At 52.9% G+C, this 19348-nt stretch overlaps 1 protein-coding gene across 3 annotated transcripts in view; it reads right to left on the reverse strand.

The window, feature by feature from the left end:
- The window catches only part of APPL2 (adaptor protein, phosphotyrosine interacting with PH domain and leucine zipper 2), a 42861-nt gene that overhangs the window by 1240 nt on the left and 22273 nt on the right, over nucleotides 1-19348 (reverse strand). For 2 of the 3 annotated variants that reach the window (XM_040984831.1, XM_040984821.1), the window contains exons 5-20: nucleotides 18475-18562; nucleotides 15458-15499; nucleotides 15262-15320; nucleotides 14421-14567; nucleotides 13345-13427; nucleotides 11752-11910; nucleotides 10558-10746; nucleotides 9851-9893; nucleotides 9699-9755; nucleotides 9527-9615; nucleotides 6611-6769; nucleotides 6434-6486; nucleotides 5087-5261; nucleotides 1667-1703; nucleotides 1360-1500; nucleotides 689-736 (exon numbers count right to left, since the gene is read on the reverse strand). In XM_040984831.1, the coding sequence (XP_040840765.1) occupies nucleotides 689-736; nucleotides 1360-1500; nucleotides 1667-1703; nucleotides 5087-5261; nucleotides 6434-6486; nucleotides 6611-6769; nucleotides 9527-9615; nucleotides 9699-9755; nucleotides 9851-9893; nucleotides 10558-10746; nucleotides 11752-11910; nucleotides 13345-13427; nucleotides 14421-14567; nucleotides 15262-15320; nucleotides 15458-15499; nucleotides 18475-18562 (1569 nt within the window). Of the gene's footprint in view, nucleotides 1-688; nucleotides 737-1359; nucleotides 1501-1666; nucleotides 1704-5086; nucleotides 5262-6433; nucleotides 6487-6610; nucleotides 6770-9526; nucleotides 9616-9698; nucleotides 9756-9850; nucleotides 9894-10557; nucleotides 10747-11751; nucleotides 11911-13344; nucleotides 13428-14420; nucleotides 14568-15261; nucleotides 15336-15457; nucleotides 15500-18474; nucleotides 18563-19348 lie in introns of all 3 variants that reach the window. The other variant, XM_040984840.1, reaches the window with a different exon arrangement.

Below are 19348 nucleotides of genomic sequence, written 5' to 3' on the forward strand. Positions count from 1 at the left end.
CTTAGAGTCACTTCCGGAAGACAGGCCACGGAGCGGAGTGGCTGTGATGGGAGGCCCTTTATGGAATGTGGGACCTCTGACCCGCACCTCTCGTACCTGCTGCACTTGGCGTCATTCATGAATTTGGTCACAGGCCTTGTTCTACCTGCTCACCCCAATAAGCTCAACTGTGTTCATTAGCCTATATTATTTAAATTAAAAAAATAAATGGAAAAATCCAGTTCGCAGGTCGCACTGGCCACATTCCACCTGCAGGCCTGGGTTCCTTCCCTTTCCACTGCTGGACAGTGCCGCCTGAGAAGACCCCTGGAGGCAGGCACCTCCATCTCCCTTGTTCGCACCACTCAAATCCAGGATTTTTCCTAGATTATTTTAGGCTTTCCAAAATGTACTGAGTGGATCAAAGGCTGTTAGTTGCTGAAAGACAGAGTCATCAGAGCTCTGAAAGGACACAGGGGCTGCAGGTGGAGGAGCATGGCCTCGGCACAGACAGCCAAAGCGTGGCCAGTGTGAGAGCAGCCAGGCAGCAGGACGGAAGGGGAAGCCAGCCAGTCACAGGGCAGAGGGTTCAAAAGCCTAGAGGACATTGCAAACTGAGCCGCCACGGCTAAGGCATGAGCAGCATGCTTGTCTCTGAGAATATATATAGAGATATTTTTAGTTCAGTCAATGCTAAGATGTACCTTACCTTCTGAACTTCAGTAATTTCTTTCCCCAAATTAATAGCGTAACATATCTGCAAGAGACAAGGAAAGGTAAAGGTACAGAATGATGAAACAACTTCAGGAAAAGCTGCTCTTGGAGTTACAGTGGGGTTACCTGTCTGCTCACGTCACACTGGGAGAAGCCCTGCCTGGCTGCAGGAGGCTCACCCGCTGGGCCCTGGACCCTTCGCGTCCACGGACCTGCCCACCTGCGGCCGCACTTTGGCAATTTGAAAAATAACTTGGTATTTAAAATTTGTAATAGGGTATTTTTCCCCTTTTCTGTATTCACTGGATTCTACCATTGCATGCTCTTAAAGGCAGTGGCAATTACTGAAAGGATGGTTGACTGGATTCTAGGTAGTGTCATCGTTTTCCACGTGAAACATGTTCTCCCATCTCTCTTGCTGACACTTTGAGGCTACTCTGTCAGTTTAATCATTGCCCGATTATCCACTGTGAAACGAATGTCTTGCTATTCAAGGTCTTGCTCATTCACTCTGCTTTTTTGAGTATTTTTCCACAGGGAAATTTTTCATGCAGTTTTCTTTTAGTAGGGACACACATAAAAACCAGCAGTGAATGCTCTGGAGGGAGATGCCAGAACCCTCCTTGCACAGAGGCATCGCGGAACGCAACAGGGAAGCAGCGAGACCTTTTCGCCTTCGGAGTTGCTTTCAAAGACGTATGTGCTCAGGGACGGGTCTCCGGCGGCCTCGGGGGCGCGGACGACGAAGCCAACCAGCCTCTTGTTTTCTTGGTGAGCAGCAAACTGTGTGACACTGGACAGTTCAAACTAGGGGGGAGGAAATGGGAATACTCAGACAAGGTGGTTTTCTCTGCAGAGTGGACTGCCGGTGACAGTCATGACATCTGACAGACACTGCGGGCTGAGGTTGTATTTAGGGTGCAGGCAGAGGGCAGCTGGGGTCATCACTTAGCCGGCCTGGCACGGTACTTACACTGGCCCTGGACACTTGAGTCTGAGGATCGATCAACCTGCAATTGGGAGAGAGGCACTACTTCAGAAACAGGCTGCACCAGAGAATCCATTTTTACCTGAAGCAGATATGAACATACATTTCCACTATATTCTTCCACTTGGGTTAGAACTGACATTATGGCACTAGGTGTTGAAATTACCAAAGTGCTGCCTTACAAGTGGAACAAGAAAGTTACGGTTTACAGAAATAGGTTCTATTTCTGGTTATGTGAGGTGTGCATAGACAAATCTGTAGTGAAGGCAAGACGAGTGCCTGCTGGTTGCCTAGGGCTGTGTGGGGTGCAGGGGTTCCTCTGGGTGTAGTACAATCGAAAAGCAGCTGTGGCTGCATGACACTGCGTATACTGTCGTGAGAAGTGACTCACGCGGCTGGTGCCGAAACTGCATCTTGAAGTTACCCCTGCAGGCATGATGCGGTGCAGATGTGTGCAGCTGTACCACCATGGCACTTGGAGCCAGAGGGTGCACGCTGACGAGAGAACCGGGCTCCTCACCTACACTGGCCAGCCCTGCACACACGTGGGCCGCCCCTGCACAGCTGCTCAGCCAGGTGGCCGAGCCCACTGCTGACGCTGACCGTGCCTGTGAGGGAGTGGCACTAGTCTCTACTGCTGGGTGTGAACTGAAGAAGCCATTACCCTGCAGGGAGAGTAACTTTTACTTAGGAATCTGGTGAACTTTGTCTACAGCCGAAAATTTTAAAAACATGTTTTGTAAAAAACCTTCAAGTGATTGCTTTAATTTTCTGGTTTTCTGATTGATCTCTACACAAAATGGTCCCAGAACATCAAAGTCCACTGCAGGTGTGTTTAATGGAAAATACCCCTTGGAAATGCCACTGTGCTTGCATCCCTTACCGTGTACCCCCACTGCCACCCTCACCAGAATATTCCATCACTGCAAGGAGTCTCTGCCCACTGATCTCTCCTTGTTCCTGCCTCCTCTGCGCCTCTGGCAATCTAGCCTGCTAGCAGTCTACCGCTCAGCTGTGACCTCACTGCCAGCGGCTCTCCCTCGGCTCAGCGTCTGATGCTCACCACTGCGCCAGCTTCCAGCACCATGTGGTTGCTTCTGAAGCTGTGTCTTACTGCGTTGTGTCTTACCCCTGCTGCTTATGCACTTGGCTGTTGGACATCCGGATTGGCTGTCTTTGGGTTATTGTGAAGAGGACTGCTGTGAATTTCTGCATTCAGGTTTTGGTTTGAACACCTATTTTTAATTATGGTTACCTACTTGGGAAGAGAATCCTACAATGATTTTACTCTTTACTGGAATAACTGCGATCTATTTTCAGTAGCTGCTGAACCAGTTTCCATTCAGTGGGTTCCAATTTCCCCACACAGTGCTAATCTTGTTTTCCTTTTTAAAATTGTAACTGGTGGGTGTGGTGTGCTCTCTCATGATGGTTTTGGTTTGCATCTTCCTATGGCACTCAGCATGCCATATGCTTGCTGGCCATCTGCATATCTTTTCAAGACCTTTGCTCTTTTTCTGAGCAGGCTGCCTTCGCTCACTGTTACAAGCTTGTTATGTGTTCTGAGTATTAGATCCTTACTAGAGTATTCCTTGGGTTTTTCCACTTTTTAAGACTTATTTTTTCCTTGAAAGAGAGAGGGGGAAAATAGAGCTCTTCTGTCACTGCTTCACTCCCCAAATGGTCGCTGAGTTGGCCTGAAGCTGGGAGCCAGGAGCTTTCTGGGTGCAGGCAGGGGCCCAAGGCCTGGAGCCATCCTCCACTGTTTTTCCAGGCTATAAGCAGTTGGATCAGAAGTGGAGCAGCTGAGACTCTTAACCAGTGCCCATATGGGATGCTAGTACAGCAGGTGGAGGATCAGTTTGCTGTGTCACTGGGCTAGCCCCATGTTTTTCTACATTTTTGGATAGTATTCTCTGATGTAGTACAGTTTTTCTCAGTCCTTTTACAGATCTGAGAAATAATTTTTTAAAAAATGGTATGGAAAATATATATTGAAAAACTTCCCAAAGCTGTTGCAGTACAGTGGGTTATACCAGCATCCCATACCAGAGCTGCAGCTGGAATTCTTGGCTGTGCTGACCCAGCTCCCTGCGGATGCTCCCGGGAAAGCAGCAGAAGATGGCCCATGTGCATGGTCCCCTGCCACCACACAGGAAATGCAGTGGTGGGGCTGTTATTGCCTTTAGCCTGGCCCAGCTCTGGCCATCTCGGCTGTGAACCAGGGCACGGAAGGTATCTCTCTCTGCCTTTCCAATAAAAAAAATGTTTTTAAAAGATTGTGCATGGATTGCAATTCTTTTTTGCATCAAAATATCTTGTAATTCCACTTTTCATTAAGCTCTTTGTTAAGGCTCCTTTATTTGACATTTTTGGTGGATTTTAACCATGTGGTTCGTATGAACAGTAAACCAGTGTGTGTACAGGCCTAGGGCTCTGGCTGTGAGGTTATTCCCCAGCAGCTCCTTCTCAGGCCGGTGGCAAGGAGGGGCTCTTGGAGCCATGGAGAAGCCTGCCCCTCTGCCCCTCGAGCCCCAGCCAGCCCTCTAGAACTCATGTTTGCAGAGTGTCGCCTGTGTCCATCAACTGTAACTGGTTCGTGTGGGTTATCTCACTATGACTACGACTGAATGACCTTGAATATGAAGCTCCAATAACCTGCCCAAAGTCATGCGGCTGAGAAAGCTAATGCTGGCAACAGACCTAGCTGTGCTGGCTGGTCCACAGCACTCTCCGGGCCTGCTAAAGCATTTTGGGCTCTCCAGTGGCCACATTAAACATGCGCCTGGGAACATGTGAAATTATTTTGATTTTATCTAATAGCTGAGATATAAACAGTTAGACAAACTGCTACCCTAGGATTTCAGGAGAAGTTTCTGGGGCTCTGGGGTGGACTGGCACCGTGCAGTTGACATGACTGATGCCACAGGGGCTCCCTGCAGCTGTGCTCTGGGGAGTGCAGCTCTTCAAGCCGTGGCAGCTGTGACTGCGCTGTCTCGGCCAGCCTTCGGCACATCCTCCACATGCAACTCACAGCACTTGGCCTCATTACTTTGAGCTTCTCCACAAATAAGCCTGTTTCTCTTGTAGTGTTCTGGTTATTGCAGACAGAACCAACTCTTCCATACTGAGGAAAAAAGCCAAAACCTTCCTTTACTAAGCTCACAGACAAAACACAGAGAGTACAAAGCGACAGCATCTTTCTGAAGTTGGCCAACTCAGAACTGATACCTGAGGCATCACCTCTCATCTTCAAGGGAGCTGCTTCCATCCTGTCCCCGCTGCCCCGGGGGGCAAAACTTAGGGCAGCACCCCTGAATCCAGTCAAGGCCATCCCCAAGCCCTGGCATTCTGGAGGGCTGACCCTGTCTGCAGTGGGTATGGAGGCTGTGGAGACGGACGTACCTCAGAGCCTGGCTGGTGACCACCAGGTGCGACTCCGTCATGCGGAAGATGTTATGAATGGCCCGGGCAGCTAGGACTTGTCTCATGGCTTCGTAAATCACTTCGGCAGTGCTGTCTGTTTTAACTGCCATCGAGCCCAAAAACCGCACTACGAACATCTGCTGCAGGAGAGAGTCTGCAAGAGAGAGTGTCCCACTCTGGGTCATCCGCTTCCGACCTGCTGGGGACACTCCCAGCTGGATGCGGCGTCACCGGGCTGGCTCCTTCCCTGCCACCTGATTTCTCGATGCTGCATGTCCAAGTAAGCCTGACCCAGCCAACGCTCTGAATGGCCCGTTCACATTCCAACACTGTATTTACAGCTGTTTGATATACACGAGTCACATTAGGTGACCGTGCACTATGATGGTGGAAAGTAAGAGTTTTCCACTGGACAAGTGGGAATTCACCACTTGGCCCATTTTCTTCCTTTTATGGATGCAAGGGGAAAAAAGACCTCATGTTGCCATATGGTTCATTCGCCATGTGTGCTGCTAAAGGCAGTGGTGGCACTTCATCACCATGAAGAGCTCCACCCTCACCGAGCAAAGCCCGATCCCCCAGGAAGCAGGAGGCCTTGCTAGCACTTGCTGTCACTCAACTACCTGCCCTGGCTCGAGATCCCTTCAGTGGAGCAGACGCAGCCAGCTCCACTGGCACATTACAGAATGTAAATGAAAAACACACACTGTATCCTGCGGCCATTGTGTCCCACAGGAAGCTGCCACTTGTGCTACCCACACCCCAGCCCGAAGAGTTCATCTGAGTCCCAGCTAGTCTTTTCTTTTTTTTTTTTTTTCTTTCTTTCAATTTGAAAAGCAGATTTTATATAGAGACAAGGACAGAGAAAGAAAGTCTTCCATCCACTGGTTCACTCCCCAAATGGTCTCCACAGCCATAGCTGAGCAGAGCTAGGCTGGGACTCAGGAGCTTCTTCCAGGCCTCCTCTATGGATGCAGGGTCCCAAGGTCAGGCTGGGCAGTGTGGTGCAGTGGGTTAAGCTGCCACTCATTGTGCATGTTCCATATTGAAGCAACAGTTGATTCCAATCCAGCTTCCGGCTAATGCCCATCCTGGGAGATAGCAGATGGAGGCTCAAGTCCTCGGGCCCCTACCTTCCATGTGGGAGACCTGGACCGATGGTGTCAGCCTGGGCCACCACTGACTGTGGCAGCCATCTGAGGCTAGAGTTCTCTGTCTCCTGCACCCCCAATCGAAAGCTTTTAACCTTTTAAATAACTCACCTGGTGCCACTATTTAAAATAAGAAACGGACCTTGTCACTTTGTGCACCCTACCAGGCACGCACCTTCTGCTTCCGGAAGTGATCCGTCCTCTGTTTCCCCGAAAGGGTTGACGCGCCTAGGGGAGGAGGCAGAGTCAGGCCATCCTGACAGCCCAGGAGCCATGCTGCAAGCTTGGCAGGCTCAGCGGTGGGTGGGGACAGGAGTGGCTTCTCCCAAGGACAACCTCCCTTGGCCCATACCTGCTCCCTCTGTTCTGATCAAGGAATTCCGAGGCAGGTAGGACAATGTCAAACTGAATTGGTGTCCCAGGGGCGATCAGTTCTTCCATGTCAGTTGCACTAACTGTCGCTTTGGGAACGAGCTTGGCACCTTCCATCTCTGAATTGGTCAGATTCTGGCTGGAATATACACAGAAAGGAGAAACAGATGAGCTACAACCACTTGAATATTACTTAATGCTGCTGGGATCTGAAGACTGTTGATTTGGATGTACTAGTAAGGCAGAGCAATGGTGAGCTCTGCCAGTCTGGCTCACTCTCCAACTGCCTGCAATGACGGGAGCTGAGCCAGGCTCAAGCCAGGAGCCAGGAGGCTGGGACCCCACCTGGGTTTGCCAGGCGTTGGCAACGGCTCAAGCACTTGAGCCATCATCTACTGCCTCCCAGCACACACTAGCAGGGAGCTGGGTGGGACACAAGAGGAGCCAGGACTTGAAGCCACACTCTAATATGGGAATGCAAATGTGCTGTGCCGCTACACCCAAAGGTGGCTTACAAATGGAAATGCCATGGAGAAGATTTTGATCTCTCACCCCATCATCCAAATAAACCTTCCCAAATCTCCCTATCCTCCAGAGCCCCCCGCTCTCCCTGCTACCTCCAGTTCTGAGCACAGCACTCTGCTATGTGTCAGGCTGTGCTGAGTGGACCCACCCCTCTTCACTCTCCCTGGGAGATAGGGGTCTGCAGGTTACAGCTTGAGTCATGGTTCCTACGTGTCCCCTTGGCACACACTCAGTCGCTGAGGGAAGGAAATACCTGGGCTTGGTATTGAACCACAACCCGGCGTCAACTGCCAGCCGGCCGCCCCTTCCCAGGCCCTGCACGCCCTGCACTGCAGCCACACTGTGGCCTCTTCCAGATGTCCCCCCCGCCTCAGCTGCTCCCCCACCCCTCACGGGCTGCGGCCACCAGCCCAGATGCCTGCTCATCTGCTCTGCGGCCACGCACCTGCCCCTCCTTGGATCCTGGCGCTTTCTCTCGGCCAGTCCCAGGGACGCAGTCCGGTGGCCCTGTGGACTACTAGAACTTGTGTCCAGATGCCTGGTGACCCAGACCGGTTTTATGAGGGTTTTATGGCAAAGAGCACCGTGTCTCTCCTGCCCTCGTGGCAGGTGGCTATGAATTGGCTTTCCACTTCTGAAAAATCTTTTCTCCCCAGCTATGGTGCGGCCTCCTCCGAGGGGCACAGAGTGTCACACACTTGGCTTTCCACGTGCTTGGGGCCATGCACAGCTCTCTGTTCTCTTGGTTCCACGCGTCTCTCCCACATCCCATGCGCCTGCTCTACACAGCTCTCACCCCGGTGGTTGTCCTGAGTGTCCTGCGCACAGGCGCCACTCCCCAAGACCCCTCAGTGAATCTCCAGAACGAGCAGGAAGGAACCCAGCGCCTCCAGGGCAATGAAGTGAGTCTGCAGCCGCAGCCATCTGGGGAGTGAACCAGTAGATGCAAAGACCTCTGTCTCTCCCACCCTCTCTGTAACCTCACTCTGATTTTGAAATAAATCTTTAAAAACACAAAACAAAACAAACAGCTGGAGTGAGCCTGAAAGCCAGGTGACACACAGTCTCCCTATGGCCAGCACTGCTGTCCCAGGACGTCCCCTGGCACAGCAATGCCACCTGTTGTGTGACCCACATGTAAAAGAACACAGGATGCCAGCAGTGCTAAGCAGGAGGGCAGGAGTGGGAGTTCAAGGCAAGAAGGCCACTCGCAAACTTTGGCTCTGAACGGTCAAAGGGCAGGTAAGGAAGGAAGAAGGGAGATGAGAAGAGGGGAGGAAGGGAGAAGGAGAGGGTAGAGAAAGGAAAGGCACAGGGAAAGATGGGGGGGAAGAAGGGAGGGAGGGAGGGAAGGCGGGGAGGAAGGCAGGACAGGGCGTTGCTGGCATGGGACTGGCTCAGAAGTCAATGACAGACTGTTTCTAACGACCTGATTACTATTTTTCCCCACTTCAATCAAAACATGTTTGTATTCCTATTGACTCTGACCCTAAGAGCACTGCCCTTAACCCCTCTCGGGGGCCATCTGACTGCCACATCTGTCACCCCTATAATCCCCAGGTTCATCCAGCTAGCGGCTGGATTCACTCCTGCCCACCCCACCAGGATTCTTCTGAGTCCTTTTGTGGCTCCTTCCTAAGAATACGCTGATTTACTTACTCTAGAACAGGGAAGAAAAATCCATTATTGAGTAATTAAACCTGAGCTGCCTTCAAACTCGCTCCTCACTGAACTGGCAGGAGCACCCTGGGCAGGTGTCATGTTGGGGTGGGAAGGAGGCCTGGGCCATGTGCTTTGTCAGATGACACATTGTCCAGCTGTACACACAGCAGCACTATTTCTGGAACCCTCTGTCTCCCACTGTAAGGCCAGCATTTGCCCCCCTGGGTCCCGTGAGATTTCTGTAGCTTTGCCAACAGCAGATAGACTCAGCTACCCAGGGAAGCCTAACAGATGAACCTGCAGTGGCCACAAAGTTATTTCCATTTATTCTCATGTTCAATAATACTTCCAAAAACTTGTGAGAAAGCGGAATTAAAAGGTAGTTTATTTTGGTACAAAAGCACTGTGCAGCCTGGGGTGGGCACTGTGGCCCAGCACGTTACACTGCTGCTTGTGAGGTCCACACCCCACATCCGAGTGCCTGGCTCCAGTCCCTATTACTCCGGGCTTCGATCCAGCTCCCTGCCAATGTGCCTGCGAGGCACAGGATGCTGGGCCCCTGCCACCCACATGGGAGACCTGGCTTCAGCCTGGCCCAGTCCTGACTGCAGGCATCAGGGGAATGAACCAGTACACATGGCTGCTCGCATCCAACCCTGATCCAGCCCTGACTGGCTCCATGAGAGCCAGTGGCTCTGCCCGCAGTTACCTGGAGCACGAGCTCTCCTGCTTTTTGCCGAGGCTTGTGATGGGAGTCACAGCTTCCAGTGCCGTCTGATTGAGCTTGATGGCGACTGCCTGCAAGCCACAGCAGTCGGGCTCAGCCCACAGGTGGTCCCTCGGCTCTGAACTGAGGCAAGGGCTGGGATGTGTGGGGTTACCTCGGGGTTGTCGGTCAGGTAGATCTGCCTGGAGATGTTGTTTATGGCACATATCCACTGCAGAGGGCATTGCAAGAACAAACACACGCTGAGCCTCACTCCCAGGCGCTGGCCACGCTGGCCACAGGCTCGGGAGAGAAGCAGGGCTTTACCTCGTCATTCTCCTTCCTGCTTTCTGCCTGCAGGATGATTCCCCTGGAAGGAAACACACCTGGGTCAGGGCCTGGGATCGCACGGCCCAGGGTCACTCTACAAACGTGCAGCAAAGGCCTTTGCTCTCTAGAGGGGCACGGCGCTGGTGGTCGAGGCAGAATACCAGCCTTCTCACCAGTCTGCAGGAGCAGCTTAGCAGCAGCAGCCAGGGCACCCTCAGCCCCAAGCCACTGCCCTCCTCAGAGGAGGCAGCACCTCCATCTGCTCTGTGGGAGGGGGCGCCACAGGCTACCAGCCGCAGCTGCCAGCAGGTCAACCCCAACCACTGCCTGCAACTGTCTCTGAGACAAGATCCACAGACCAGGGTCACTGCAAACCAGGCCACCAGCATTCAGAGCAGGACCTGGCCACGGGGACAGCGCGTCAGCAATGAGTCAGCTACATGGAACATGCCGTCCCCAGCTCCCAACCACTTCACCTCACCCCGCCAGCCAGAAAGCAAACAGCAGTGCTCACTCACAGCCAGTAGGCAGCAGCCAAGAGCTTCACTAACATGTGTGGGTCACCTCCGGATGCCATAGCAGGCCCTCCACAGAGCTCCCTGAACAAGGCACCTGCATACTGCATGGTTCAGGCCACGGCACTTGCTCACTGTGGCCAAGTCCCCACCCTGGTCCTCCTCCCACACAAAACCTGCGAGGCGTACGATTTCCCGTTGGGCGTGGTGATCTGGAAGCAGTATCGGCGGTCCTCGCAGTCCACAGCCATCACGGAGCAGTTGTCCAGGTCCTGGATCAGACCTCCGGCCACGGCGCCGCGGGGCTGGCACATGAGGTTCCCACCCTGCGTGAAGAAGTACAGCCTCTCCCAGGTGGTGGTGACCAGCCCCGTCTTGCTGTACGGATTGTGTCGCAAGAGCCCATTAGTGCTGGGAAGCTGGGGGCAGCTTAGAAATCACTTCTCTCGATATTACAACAAAATGGCCTGGCAAGCTGACCAATGGAGGGAGCAGCAGAGGCCTGATTCAGTTGGTATGATCCCGGAAACCAGGGGGTCTGCTCACACAGCCCCAAACCCAGGATACACAGACCCCACTGTGGCCACACCCACGGCCTCATCTTTAGTCTGCAAGTGCAGCGAGTCCAGTGCCACTGCGTGGATGGATGGTTCCTGCAGGACCTCACAAAGTGAAACTGCTTCTGACCCGGAGCCAGTCTGCCCATAGGGTCACCTCTGCTGGAGCTCACGGGCCATGGTGCTCTGCAGCCCCTGGAGGGGGTCCTGCCATCACAGGCTGCTTTATAAAAAGAAAAGCCGGGTCTTGGCTTACACTACCAGGACCTCAGCAAGCCGTGTTTCCCTGTGGGACTCCTAGAAAGTCAGCTGTGGTCTCCACCTGGTACAGACATTCCAAGGACCCCACCCCGCTGAGGTGGCAACCGCTCTTCTTTGGGGATGGCACACACTTCCACAGGCTGAGCCACTCTCATCCCAGACACCCGGGACCACAGGTGTTCTGGAAGTGGGCCTGCTTGGTCTCTGACCACCTGTACCACCTGAGGAGGATCCGCATTCCATGCCTGCATGACAACACCCTGGCCCTGCCTGCAGCCGCACGTTAAGAAACACAAGGGTCAAAGATGGCATTCCGTTAGATGGGCCTGACTGCAAAGGCCTTGGCCCCCCCGAGCTGTGTGGCTCTCCCACGGGGCAGTAGCTCCAGTGTTTCCAAGAGGACAGTGATGAATGTCTATCAGCACTGTGGAGAGCAGAGGGCAGAGCGGCTGGGGCATCTCCCAGACCCCAGCGCTGGGTCCTCCTCAATGCCTCCAGCCCAAGGGCAGCATGGGGCCGGGGCTGGCCCACTCTTGGGTGTCACCAAGGGCCCTCGTGCACTCACTTTCTGAGGTTGAGGTAACCGGCCTTCTGGATGAGGTTCCTGTTGATCTGAGGCGCAGCCACGTCCGAGTCCGGAGTGTAGACAGCTTCATCAACAGAGAGCAGCTCCTGCTGCGATACCCGCATCTTTTCCGCTTCTGCTTCCAGCTCCACCTGAATGCTTAGGACGGAAGTTATCAGTCACACACTTGTCACCTGTCACCGGGCAGCAGGCAGAGTGCCATCACTCTACCCCCAGGCCTCCTGCCTGACAAACAGGACAACCAGGTCCCAGGGACTCCGTTATACAGGACTGCAGGTGTTCATGGATAGCATGAGGGGCTGGTGCTATGGCCTAGTGAGCTGAGCTGTAGCTTGCAACATCAGGATCCTATATTGGAGCACCAGCTCAGCTCCCGGCTGCTCTGCTTTTGATCTGGCTTCCTGCTAATGCACCCGGGAGGCAGCAGATGGCCCAAGTGCTTGTGCTCCTGCACCCACATGGGAGACCCTGAATAAGTTTCCAACTCCTAGCTTCAACTGGACCCAGCAACTCTCTGTTGTAGCCATTGGGGGAGTGAACCAGTGGATGGATGGAAGAGCTATCACACTGCTTTTCAAATAATTTTTTAAAAATCTTAAAAACAACATACAGCAGAACATAAGGTATACTAGGAAAGTCTGCCCGAATCCAGACAGTTTTGCTGCTGACACGGTTTCTCAGCTCAGCACCGTGGATACAAATTTCAGGAGCCAAGTTTTGCAGGCCCGCCCTCGAGGGCCATGTGCACAGCAGCCCATGACAGTCCCACACTGGACAGGATGTGACATGTCACTGCTGCCCTGTCCTTGGTCTACGCAGGAGTGGCAGGAAGGACTGCTGTAGACAGAACAGCAACCATGAGGCCACCAAGGCAAATGCAGTACCTCTCCCCTCACAATAGCCAGAAGCTGTGCCGAGCCGCCCGAGGCCCACTGGTCAGGGGCTGCCACAAACACACATCAGGATGGTGTCCATGCTGGGGAACATGAGCCCCTGGCTCCCACGTGTGTGTGTGCTCTAGGAAGCCATAGCTGCAGAAGGCCGCCGCCCTTGGGCCCAGAAAGTGACTCCCATCCGGCCATCCCACCATGGTGACAGCCTGACTATGAAGTGCTGAAGACACAGTGCAGCCACCAAGACAGCCAAGACAGCCAACCGTGAGCAGACACCTCACATCCACCTGAGTCATGGGCAGAGCACAGAGTGACAGCATTCTGTTGGGGTGGACCAGGGGTTCTGCTCAGGAGGCCCCTGGCTAGTGAAGTGAGCCTTGGCCTGGCCATCCTGTGCCTGCTCCTGTTTGGCATAACTTGTGTGGGCTCCTCTGCCCGGGAGGGATGCCACCATGAGGGACCTGACAAGCGGGAAGAGCCCACACGCCACCAGCTCTGGCTGCCTATCCCTGCCGAGGCTGAGATAGGGTGGGACCTCGTGGGCAGGGTGGGACCTCTTGGACTCTTGTGGGACAGAAGCCTGTGGGAAGAGCTGCCGGCAGGGGGTGAGACAGCAAAATGGGGCCCCGGGCCGGACTGAGCAGCAAAGGCAAAAGGCCCACCCAGGGCGCAGCATTACCTCTGTACCATGTCCACAACGGAGGACAGGAAGTTGTCCATACTTTTGGAAAACATCTCTGCTCCCTTCTTAAAGTAGTTGATCTGAAAGACAGAACCCTCTGAGAATGACCTGCAGAAGATGATCATGGAACTCATGTGATGGGAGACAGACAGTGTGGAGGCAGCCAACGCACACATGCGCCCCAGGCCTGCCAAGCCAGCCACCACTGAAGCATCCATGTGTAGTCCCTGTTACAGCAGTGGAAGGGACCCAGTCCACCTGCACTCATGCTCTGGGGGAAGCGAGACTTGGCCTGCAGACATCAGGCATGACATGAGTAAAGCACCCAGTACGAACCATATACAGTCTACAAAGGTGTAAGAGGAGCAGGTGCTCCTATAATGGGGGCTTTTTAAAGATGGCTGACAACCTTTGCTGAGCATCATTTTGCTTCCCCACGTGCCCTTCTGCTTCTCGAGCATCAAGTGAGAGAGGATTCCCAAGTCCACCTCCTGAATTCTGAGCTCAGCCCGAGAAGGGTGCCACTGCAGCATCAGTTCCCATCCTTTATCTGAGGTCCCCTGCTCTCCCGCTGTGAGACAACAGTCAGCAGACACTACACCGCAATGGGAAGCCACACGAGGAGACTACCTCCAGGCACTCACACTCCCTGCACCCCAGGTGGCAAGGTGCCAGCCACGGTCACCCAGATCACCTGAGAATAATCCCAGCCAGGGTACCCCCACGCAGAGCAGTAAGGGAACCTGGGATTCAGGCTGCAAACCTGCCACCCCACACTGGCAGTGAGCTTCTTCCGGGAGAAGCAGACCATGCTAAGCCTTTCCTGGGTCAGAGACAGGGCCGGGCAGGCTCTTCCCCGATGCAGCCCAGCGATCCAGGCCATCGATTCCCCAGCCTGGGTGGCTTGGCCCAACCAGGTCTGCTAAGGATCACCCAGCCCAGGTGCCAAAGAGTAGGTGGTTTCCCAAGAGGCCACATGTTTTTCTCCAGGATGATGCCTCAGTTTCTCCGAAACGTTCTCTTGGCAGAACGTGACCACTGGCTGAGGTTCGCTCCCAGAGGAGGAGCCCTACCTGTCCATGGGCAAAGCCTATCATGGGCTCCATCATGGCCATCCGCTTGCGGTACTGCAGCGCGTTGAGGGCACAGTAGTACTGCAGGGATGACAGGTGCTGCTTCCGCCGGGCGGCTGCCACCTCCTTCCCAACCTCAGTCTTCACCTGGGGAAGGGCAAGAGAAACAAGGTGTCCACTGTGGGGAGGGGCAACTCCCCAAGGGCAAGCAAGTCTGAAACGTGTGTTGATCCTTTTGGGGACAAACACAGTAAGGAAGAAGACAAGGTTCCACCTCAATTAAAAAATAAAAAACTCAACCAAAAGCACCCAGGTAAACAGCACCCCAGGGCTCACGAGGCTCCACTGCACCAGGGCAGACACTTTCAGCACTGGTGTCCGGCGTCACCACCCTTTTGGGTAAGCAACGTGGCACCAGGCACCAAGAGCCACCAACGCTTTGGTTCACTCATGAGATCCTATGGCATGGAAAGAGCTTAGCCCGAGAAGTGCTGTCACAGAGGCACCGGGTCACATACAGGCAAGCAAACGACACCCTCAACAGCAGCAAAACGTTCAGATTGGGGGGGGGGGGGGGTTGGCGGTATGGCTCCTGGCTAAGGGGTCCCTGGCTGTGAGTCACACACCCGCCCCCATCACTGCGTGACCAGGATGTCACAGCAGTTTCAAGCTGGTGCTTAAGAAGCCAGATTGAGGCAGAAGTCCACCTCAGTACGTTATTTAAAGTCCATGTACAAAAAAAAAAAAAAAAAAAAGGGCAGGGGGAAGTCACTGAGACGCTGTTAAGGTTGGAGATACAAAAGGAGCTCAAGAAAACAAAACCCAAGCAAGACGTGCTTACCTTTTCGTTCTCCTTTTTTTTGGGAAGCCTGCTGTATTTGGCCATCGCGAGGTCATGCTCTAAAATACAGACACAGATGAGCCAACCAGCCGGGATGAGCAGCAACAGCACTCACTCGGGCTCCGCCCCTGCCTACGTCACACCTTCCCCCCTAGTCAGCAGCCCTGGCAGCAGGGCTGGGCAGGGTGCTGCCTACCGTTGCTGGCGAGTCCAAAGAGATCCTTTAAAGTGCTTATTTCTGAATAAGAGAAGAGAAGACATCTCAGAGTAAAGAAAAACAAGCACGGCAACCCAGAGCCTTACCCTCCCATAAAGCTCAGAGCATAGACGAGTCTATGTACAGAAGACGGAGGCCCTCCAGCACCCAACACCATAAGCAGGAAGCTGGATAAAAAGTGGAGCAGCTTGGACTAAAACCAGTGCCCATATGGGATGCCAGCAATGCAAGGCACAGGGCTTGCCTGTGGAGCCTCCAGTACCCAGGCCTGGCTGGGAACCCTGGTCCTGCTGGAACAAATGGCAGCAGGTGCACCCCACATCCAGCCACCCTGAAAACTCAGGCAGCTCTTCATCTTTAGTGATTGCTTTAGATCTAGGCAGAGGGTACCCCGGGGACATGGCGAGACAGTGTGCTGGCCAGGGACTTGTCACGAGACCTGGAATACACATTTTTTTTAAAGATTTATTTTATTCATTTTATTGGAAAGTCAGATATATAGAGAGGAGGAGAGACAGAGAAAGATCTTCCGTCCAATGATTCACTCCCCAAGTGAGCACAACAGTCAGTGCTGTGCTGATTCAAAGCCAGGAGCCAGGAACTTCCTCCAGGTCTCCCACACAGGTGCAGAGTCCCAAAGCTTTGGGCCATCCTCAACTGCCTTCCCAGGCCACAAGCAGGGAGCTGGATGGGAAGTGAAGCTGCCGGTATTAGAACCGGCGCCCATATGGGATCCCGGCGCGTTCAAGGTGAGGACTTTAGCCACGCTGCCGGGCCCTGGAATACACACTTAACATCTAACTGTTCAGCTTCAATGTGGTGTGTCTTAATATATTTCTTCAGGATGGAGTAAAGACTATACCCAAATTTCCTGCTGTTGTACTTATAATCTCTAATTCAGAGTCACCATTGGACAAAAGAATTACAGTACTTCTTTCATGAGAAACTGATGCAGCTTGGTTGGTACAGTGTACTTGCAATCAGCTGACACCAGTTAACTCTTACCCCATATGGGGGTGATACCCACCATGCACAAAGTCTGTTTAACTAACTATAAGACCAAAAAAATCTGTGACAAGAGCAGTGATTGCCCAAGACTAACAACCTGGAAGCAGAGACAGCCAGCTGGAAGACAGTGCTGCCTGCCGCAGGTCTGCCAACAGTCCCTCTTGACGTGGACAAAGCAAGGCACTGTCCACTTCCAGTGCTGCTTTTCACTTGTCACCAAAGTGTCTTGCTTTTAAATTCTGCTTCCCGCTCGCTCCCTCACCTCCTACCCAGTTGTCTCACTTTCACTTTTCAAACACATACATCTTTAAAAGGGAGTGGGTGCAAGGCGCCACAGCTGGCAATGCTTTCATCCCATATGGAAATGTTGCTTTACAAAGATTCCAATATAGCTTCCTGCTAATAAGCCTTGAGGAAGCAGCAGATGATGGAGATGATGGTCCATGTTTGGACACCTGCCCCATATGGGAGACCCGATCTGAGTTCAGTTCCTACTACAGCCGAGCCCAGCCTTGGCCGCTGCAGGCATCAGGGAAGCCAGCCAGCAGATGGACACTCTCTGTCTAGCTGTATCTTTCTATCTTCCAAATAAAATGAAAATCAACAGAAATATTTTGGGGGCTGACTCAGTGGCCTAACAATCTACCTTTTGGCATCCGAGCATCAGCATCCCCTGTGGATGCCAGTTTATGCCGTATTCTTCACTTGCCATCCAGCTCCCTGTCCCTGGGAAAGCAGCAGACGACAGCCCAAAGCCCTGGGACCCTGCAACTGCATGGGAGACCCAGAGGAAGCTCCGGGCTCTCAGCTTCAGATGAGTTCAGCTCAGGCTACTGCAGCCATATGGGGAGTAAAGGAAAGAATGGAAGATTTCTCTTTTGGTCTCTCCTCTTTGTAAATCTGCTTTTCAAATAAATATCTTTTTTTTAATTATTTTTTTTATTGGAAAGGTAGATATACAGAGAGGAGAGACAGAGAGGAAGATCTTCCGTCCGATGATTCACTCCCCAAGTGGCTGCTCCACTTTTTATCCAGCTTCCTGCTTATGGTCTAGGAAAGCAATGGAGAATGACTCAAGTCCGTGGAAGACCCAGAATAAATTCCTGGCTCCTAGTTCCCAATCAGCTCAATTCTGGCCATGTGGAGTGAGCGTATGGGTACAGGATGCCTCTCTGTCTCTTCTTCTCTGTGGAACTCTGCCTTTCAAAAAAATAAATAATTTTTTAAAAGACAGACATTTTCTTTAAAAACCCACCTTGGGGAGAGTTTATCCCATACTGCCTTGGGCCTCAAGAGGTCTTAGCTCAGGGACGTACGGGACTAGACCCATCACTTTTAAGACCTGCCCTTAGAGTTATTGCCATCTTTTCTGCCTATAGAATAGACACAAATTAAGGTGTAAAATAGAGAACAGCATTCAAGTTTAGAGCTTTTCTTAGCTGGCAATTTCTGTATGTTCTTCCAGAAAAAAACACAACCATGCTCTGAACTTGTCAGTTCCTGGCCCGCTCAGTGTGAGCCCCCCAACAGCACAGACCTCATGTGCCTGCTCACTGCCCTCCCCAAGCTGGCACAGGGAAAGCAGCGCCTCCACTCTGCCCTTCCCTCCCAAAATGCCAAGCAGCTGAGTTCCCTGCAACAGAATGTCTACATGTGTCCCTCACCAGCTTGTCCAAATCCAGCACAGCCATCTCCTTTTCCAGGGAGCCCTTCCTGACACCCAAACCCCAAAAACGGATTTCTGTCTTTCAGTGGGCTGCTCCTTCCCATGCCTCTGTCCTGTGCCCACATCACACAGTGTTGCTTTGCACCTGTCTTGTCAGCCTGGGACTTGCTTCGGGTGAGCCAGGATGCAGCAGGGAGTAAATAAGCTTTGCCCATGGAGAGGCCCTTGCCAGTGACCTCCAGGCGCAGCAGCACTGCTGCAGCAGGAATCCATCAGTGAACAGTATTCCGGAGCTCACCACCGGTCCACTTGGTCATCTTACCTGTGAGATCCTTTTCTCGAAACTGTATGATGGGGAGGACCATGGTGTCTGCCAGCTGTTTGGCCAGCTCTGTGTGGAGAACATTCAGCTGAAAGAGAGAGAATTGTACTGAAGACAATTATCTATGTGAAGGCCACCATGATCTCCATTCGCCGAGGAGTCACAGTGAACAGAAGCACGAATCTGCCGAATGTCCCCGCACATCAACCCCTCCTAAAGCAGCAGATGGCAGAGGCCGAGGGGCACAGCATGCCAGGCTGTAGCTGACCCGGGCATCACTGGCTAATGGTGCTTGGGGCCCACAGCTGCTACTCTGCTCCCGGTGCAATCCGGGCTCTGGGCACTTGGCCTGACCACACAGCCTGGAGGAACATTCGTGTGTAGCAGCAGGGATCACCACTTACCATCCTGCCAGGCCACCGTTAGCTATCAGAGGCAGGAATCACACTGGGAAAGACAGGCCTGCCGGGCACCTAACTGGAATCTAACTCCACGGCTAGCTGTGGGCCTGCAGCTCAGGTGGGAGCCAGAGTGTCCCCTGCACAGTGGGAAAGGACATTCGCCAAGATCACAACACCAACTACAACAACAACTGCATTTGAATAGGACCCTCCCTGGACACTTGTAACAGCTATTGATTCTATTTAACCCTCAAAGACTCAGTAAATACTGTCTCTGTAAAGGTCTCAGAGACACAAAAATTACCACCATCCATGTTACCATTTTTTATTTTTAGCACTTTTTGCTGCCAGCTTTACACGCCTTATACCACCCACGCTGTGTTAGGCAACACTTATTAACACTTCTACAGACTGGCAAAGGACTCTAAACTCCAACATCACATCACCAGCACAGCTCGACTGTTCATCCCAGC

This window comes from Ochotona curzoniae, unplaced genomic scaffold (assembly GCF_017591425.1).
Source record: "Ochotona curzoniae isolate NIBS_2020 unplaced genomic scaffold, NIBS_Ocur_1.0 contig_1014, whole genome shotgun sequence".
NCBI lineage: Eukaryota > Metazoa > Chordata > Mammalia > Lagomorpha > Ochotonidae > Ochotona > Ochotona curzoniae.